Here is a 6708-nt window from a genome sequence, read left to right as displayed (position 1 = left end):
GTTTCCTGCTAATAAAATTCATAAACTAGTTGTTCCAGATGTTTATCTTGCTGGTAATGTTATGTTGATATTTGGTATGGGCTTATATGGATTTTTTGTAAGCAACACATCTCCTCATACATCGCCTTTTGTTGACCGTTCCCTTGAAGGATCCTCTCTCTTTGAAATGTTCACTTTGAAGGTAGTAATGTTAGATTTGACTTCGATAGCAAGGTTAAAACGAAACATTGGTATCGAAGTATAGATATTGTCACTCGTCTATACCCAACAAAGTGATGTCTACCAACTCAAAAATCAGATGGTGCACTATGATGTGATCAGTGTTAATTTTCAGTCTTCGATACAAAAAATATTACTTCTGGTAATCTTAAATTTAATCGAAGATGTTATATTCTAGTAATCTAGTTTCCACAAAGCGAGGTCTTTGTTTTCTTAACAAGAAATATAAATAAAAATTTGAAGGCTATATTTTGGAAAGCAACAAAGCTAGCTCTTCATCAGATACCTTAACTTCGACGTACGATCCCAACGATGCAGCAAGCCTCGCAGCTAATTGATGTTTACACTGAAAAAAACACACACACACAATGCAGCGCAGCGCAATGATAATAATGTTTACGGTGAATTTTAAAATATGAAGAAATAAAAGACAAGAAAGTATAAGGCATTACACAGAGTTGTTCCCCTCTGTTGACAACATCATAGAAGAAAGAATAACATGCACAAAAGTTTTCTGCAAAACACAGATATTGGTCTTTTTTCCGCGATTCCCCTGTAACCTAAACAAATGTAGAATATGCATATATTAATTTAAATCAAAAGCATCAATGATTCCTTACATTGTCATCAAAATTTGCTAAGCAAATAACATTAAAATAATAGTCAGATTTTAAAAACCAAAAACAAAATAATATCTCTAAGCCAAGTATTAGGTCCAACTAAAGAAGTACGGGTACGAACACGACACTGATAGACAAAAAGCAATAAAAATTTGAGAAAATTAAAGTTGGAAAAGTCAAAATTGATTTTGACATATTTTGATGTTCACAACTAAAATTAATTTTCCCTATGGAACATATTCTAACATGAAGTCACACTTTGCACTATCAGTTCATTCAAAATCTATTTCATTATAATGAATTTCGCACTCTCAATTCATTCAAAATCAAACACACAATGAATTCAACCACATATGTGATATGTGATATGTGATATGTGATATGTGATATGTGATATGTGATATGTGATATGTGATATGTCGGTGTCCGAAACAAGTATATTTTAAACACCAACTGCGGACATGCCTTCAATCTGAAATGCCGGCTCGCTTCATCATTCAAGTGTTTCAAAAATGTGTGTCTGAAACCAAAACCGACACTAACACTTGTTATTACGTTTAATTTATTCGTTCTTTTTTCTTCAATTTATTACCAGTGTCAACGTGTCAGTGTCGATGTCGTGTTTCTGGTATATGTACTTCATAGAACAAAAATTTATTGAATGTAAGTAAAGAAACAAAGGTAGATGCAAAGCAAGATTGGTGCAAAGGTGAAACCTGAAAGATAAACCTTCCACTTGGTTCACCAGAAATCCTCTTCACACCTCTTTGATCCACTATTCTACTAGCTCCCTCAAAGTTCTTACCAAACAAAAAATGTAAACTGAATTTTCACAAAAACATACAATTTTCAAACACAATAACAATAACAATAACAATGTATGCTATATAAATTGAAAGAAAAGAAAAATGGAAGCAATATACTTACATATAAAGTTGATCATCATTCACTGTCAATTGAAATAAAACCAAAATTAGGGTTTCAAATTTTGTATTGAAATGATTAAAAATGAATACAAAGTAATCTTATACCTGTTTGGGTGGATTCAATTTTCTTCCACACTTTTTCTGCTACTAAATTACTTGCATTCATTCTCAGTTTTGTAGTGACTACCCCTGTTATACCCCAAAATTTGCCCGCGTCTTTTTTCAAGAAAACTCCAATCTGAAAATTAAGAGTCTCATATAATCATGGATTTTTATTTCAACAAATATCCTGACATATGAAATACTTAGTTTTTAGAATTTTTCTTATAAAGTAATTTGGCTTGCAGTTGAATTTATTTTACGCAAACTCCAAATACTGTTTATTACTTCACACATGCTATTTATTTATTTACAGATAAATAGTACTGACACAACTGGTACAGATTTAAATCTTTTGCAGGCGCAGAATCAGGAAACTCAGACTGTACTGGTAACAAGTAGATTATTATTATCTTTTGTTTCCCACTAATTGTTGTACTATTTGTCATAATATTGCTTAATTACTCAGATAATATTTTGTGTGTTTTCTGCCAGTCAAATATTCATTTTTCTGTGCATTAAATGATTTTCAGGGTTATTATCGGTAATTTTACCCGCATACAGTAAATAATAGTTATTTATTATGTCTGTGTTTTTTTTAACAAGTCATGTAAATAAACTTTCATTTTTTACATAAAACAAAAACAAAAACAACAAAAAGGAAAATTAACTTTGACTGTTGATTTTTCACTCTAACTGCTACGTCAATACCTGAACAGTCAGTTGACAGCCAAACTGCTGGCAGTACAATTCTCAGTGTTTTGTACCATCAATCAAATCAATATTTTACAATTCAAAATTCCAAGATTTTTGTTCTAGAAGTCTTCTGAATATCACGCGATTAGCAGAGACTCAACACTGCACAAAAATCAGGTACGCTTAACTGTCTCCTACACAAACAGTCCCTGACTAGGGTTTTCTTGTTTTTACAGGAGAAACAAGTTTTTGAGACCTCAAATGGATTTCATGCACATCCATATATCTCAAAGTACCATCATACAAATTTTCAAACTTCAATTCACTCAGACGCACCGTCAGCAGCTCAAACAGTCAACGGACGACCCGTTTGACCAAAAAAGTCAACAGACAGTCAAAAATGAAATTTTTTGTCAAAGTCCATATTTTGTCAAAGGATTCATCATTTGATCATTGGATGATCATAATTCATCAAAGAAAGATCAAAAATCAACAAAACCCTAAGATTCAAAATTAGGGTTTTTGCCTGAAAAGTCAACTCAACTTTGACTGGTCATAACTCTCTCATCCTTCATCCAAAAAATTCAAACCAAAGCTCATTTTGAAGGAAATTCAATTATCTTTCAAATTAAATTGATCCCATGGTCATTGCATTCACCATTTGAAAAATATGACCAAAGACATTACAGGTCATTTTCAAAGTCAACAAAAAGACACTTTTTTCAAAAGGACACACAAGGAGCATCAAAAATCATTTTGACATGAGACCAAAGACATTAGTTAGAGGACTCTTTGAGGTTTCCAAAAAGTGCAAGATCTCCTTCATATGTCAAAAATTGAGGGATTTACACCTTGTTGAAGTTGGCTAAATTTTGGGAAAATGCATAAAACCAACATTGCTCAAAAATGCATTTTTTCCAAATGGGGCCAAGTTTTCATGGTTCAAACATGTTTGCCATGATATTATGGGCCTCCCACGACCAGGACAAAGCCCACACCATTTTTATTCATTTTTGGTTTAATTTTATCCCATTTTAAGATTAAATGAAAATGAAAAATGGAGGGATAATGCATAGCTTTAATCTTAAGCTAAAGCCTCCACAATTGACTTACTTCTGCAGCAAGAAACAAGTACAGCAGAGGGAGAGAAGAAAATCAAGCCATAGTGGCTTAAATGCCAAGCTACACATGTGGAAAAAGTCAAGATTCCAATAAAGGCATAAATGCTTCTTAGCTTATCTTCTAAGCACTTCAATGCTTATATAAGGGCTATCATACTTCAGTAAGAGGAGAGGACGAATTTAGAAGCTCCCATAGGCATATATCACTCTTGTAACAACTTGTAAAAAATCAAAGAAACTTGAAATTCGAATTTTAAGTTTAAGTCATTTTCAATACAAACTAAGCATTCAAACATCATCCTTGAACATCAATAAACATAACCAGATCAATTGCAAGCCTTGAAACTCACTAAATCGAGCACTACAGGTCACAATTTGTCCAAACATAAATCATTTCGTATTTGATCATACACGCATGCTTAGCAAGATGTAGACATATATTTGAGTTTGGTTTGATGTGTAGATCATTTCTGGAAGTTTAATTAAAGTTTGAGGGCTTGTACACGAAATTGCCATTCTAGGGTTCTTGAGATCCGTTTTAGGATTATTTGATATAGGCAAAATTAGAAGAAACTAAGGGCATATTTGAACTCAGGGGAGAATTTGCAATCGAACCATGGTCTCACATCTCATTTATTTCACGTATTTCCTAACGTTTGATTTGCAGGACATGTAGCTACAGCAAAAAAAACCGTCGCTAAAACCTTTAGCAACAGTTAAAGGCCTAAGCCAACGGACGAAGGAAGAAGACGAACTCGTGTCAGCCTCTCATTGGCTGCCCTGCGCGCGTTTGTTTTTTTTTAAATATATGATTCAGTGCTTTGCAGGCTATGTGCGCACCATGCTCCCTCGTTTCAGTGACCATATGATCGTTCCAGTCACACAATCCAACGCACCAGACACGCTAGTCCATGATATAGACTCTTAAGCCAACCACACTTGATCATTATCTTTTTATTTTCTATTTTATTTTAATTTCTTGTTAAATTAATTAAAAATAGTTTTAAAAATCCAAAAAATACACAAAAAATATTTTTAAGTTTCTAAAATAATATTTTATTTTATGATATAAAAATATTTTATTTTTCTTCATAATTTCAATATTTTGCATAATTAATTAGTATATATTTATATATTTGCTTTTTAATTATCTTAACCAATAAAAAAATCATAAAAAAAAAATTGTTCTTCATATTAAATATTGTTTATATATTATAGACTAATTTTGTACATATTTTGAATAATTTTCTCTTTAAGTTTTAATTATTTGTATAATTATGTATTAATTAGCTTAATCAATTTCAAATCAATTTCAAATAAGTTTCAAAAATTCCAAAAAAATTAGTTTTGTTTTAAAATTAATTGAAAAATATTTTGTGCATATTTTAAACTTAATTTCTAGGTTTAAATCTATTTTCATCTTTTTTCTTCATTTTAATTTAATTAATCATGCATTAATTTTAATTAAAATAAATCATAAAAAATCCAAAAATATGTCTTTTATTTTTCTTGCAATTTAAATTCCTAGATAAATGTATAGGATGTCAAATTCATGTAAATAGGCTAGTTTACATTTCCTGCACAATCGATGTAATAGCGTAGATTTACTTTCCGCACTTTACATTTCCGCATTTTAATTTCCAGCAAATATAAACTGCGTGTATGTCAAAGATAAAATTGAACCGTTAGATCACTAACTTCAAAGATAAAATATCTGAATCCAATCACAATCACACTTGCACCTCTTAAGGTAATCCCTTCTCATTCTTTTCAAAATCAAAGTCAAAATTCTACTGTTGCGAGTACAAAATTGAACCTTTTGTTTATATCCGGTGAAAGGATAGATTTTTAAAGGAAATAGGATAAAGACCTTACAACTCAGGGTAGACCTCCTAGTTTGATTGCTCAAATCAAAACAAAATTCTCATACACTGTTGTTTTTCAAAACAAAACTTTCCAAAATAGATAATATTTTGTATACATGCAAACACGGATCATTACAAAGTTAACGTTCTTTTCAAAACATCTTTCGAAAGATAAACAAACATTTTGTATACATCCGCACAAGGATCATTACAAATTCAATTTACAAAGGTATTTGAAACCACATATGAGCATTCTAAAGCAATTGAAAAGTAATCGAAAAACAAGTGAGCTAAGCAAACTTAAGAGCCCATGGATAACCATGGATACAAAGGGTGCTAACACCTTCCCTTTGTATAACCTACCCCCTTACCCAGAATTTCTTAAAGGTCTTTTTTCTGTTTCTTTTATAAACCTTTCCTTAATTGGATAAAATAAAAGGTCGGTGGCGACTCTGTGAATTTTCAAAAATGCGAAAGCATAAGCGATAAATAAGAGTCAGTTCACGTATCTCTCCCGCTCAGAGGTATGGCCCGAAAAACGGAGGTCCACAGAACTGGCGACTCTGCTTGGGAGTCACTTTCAAAAAACAAAATGTTTTCTAAAGGGGTTACCTTAAGAGAATAGATTACTTCGATGTTTTCAATTGTTTGACTTGATTGCTCTATTTTTCAAAGGTTTGTTTGGGTATTTTGCTTGTGTGAAAGATTCTAACCCGAATCTCGAGATACCTTAAGTATATGACAATAGACCAAGGAAACTGTACGGCATGTACCGATACGGTTGATCTGGTAGTCATCGTTAGTGCGATACTTTGGTTTATACTGATGTCCCTTGAAAACGATCAAGGAGTATATTAGGCTTCCGAAATGTCATTAAACACTAATTTGTCTTAGAACCTTTTTAGTTGAACTTGACTTATGGCCTATTAAGTGGCTAGCTTTGAAATTGATCGAAGTTAGTTATCCTCGAGGAATATTTTGATCGGCCGCTCGAGCGCCGTATTGAGATGTTACTTCCAAGGATCATAGAACCCGAATACTATTCTAGGACAGGTTTTAACCAACTCAACTTCAATGGGGAGGGTATCACCTATCAGCTCCATGCAAGCCTTTAAACCTAAGGCTATTGTTTGATTTGTTTTTGTGTGCCACATGTTTGCAT

General features: G+C 32.3%; 1 protein-coding gene across 1 annotated transcript; it reads right to left on the bottom strand.

Moving 5' to 3' along the window:
* Positions 1 to 364: 364 nt before the first annotated feature.
* Positions 365 to 1931, bottom strand: LOC131632626 (uncharacterized). Its single transcript, XM_058903373.1, has 5 exons — positions 1871 to 1931; positions 1767 to 1788; positions 1556 to 1661; positions 672 to 779; positions 365 to 565 (listed from the first exon to the last, which is right to left on the bottom strand). Exons 1-5 carry the CDS (start codon positions 1929 to 1931, stop codon positions 464 to 466), a joined length of 399 nt encoding a protein of 132 aa, XP_058759356.1. The 3' UTR covers positions 365 to 463.
* Between the last annotated feature and the right edge of the window lie 4777 nt (positions 1932 to 6708).

The sequence above is a fragment of the Vicia villosa genome, unplaced genomic scaffold (genome assembly GCF_029867415.1).
Source record: "Vicia villosa cultivar HV-30 ecotype Madison, WI unplaced genomic scaffold, Vvil1.0 ctg.000972F_1_1_3, whole genome shotgun sequence".
NCBI lineage: Eukaryota > Viridiplantae > Streptophyta > Magnoliopsida > Fabales > Fabaceae > Vicia > Vicia villosa.
This window is presented reverse-complemented; position numbering and strand designations above follow the sequence as displayed.

Excerpts from the sequence above, each read along its gene's own strand:
- LOC131632626 (XM_058903373.1), bottom strand. The coding sequence starts at position 1,931 with ATGAATGCAAGTAATTTAGTAGCAGAAAAAGTGTGGAAGAAAATTGAA. Across the intron at positions 1,662-1,766 it reads AATGATGATCAACTTTATAT|TTTACATTTTTTGTTTGGTA; the intron begins GTAAGTATATTG and ends GTGAAAATTCAG. Across the intron at positions 780-1,555 it reads GTGGAAGGTTTATCTTTCAG|GTTACAGGGGAATCGCGGAA; the intron begins GTTTCACCTTTG and ends ACATTTGTTTAG.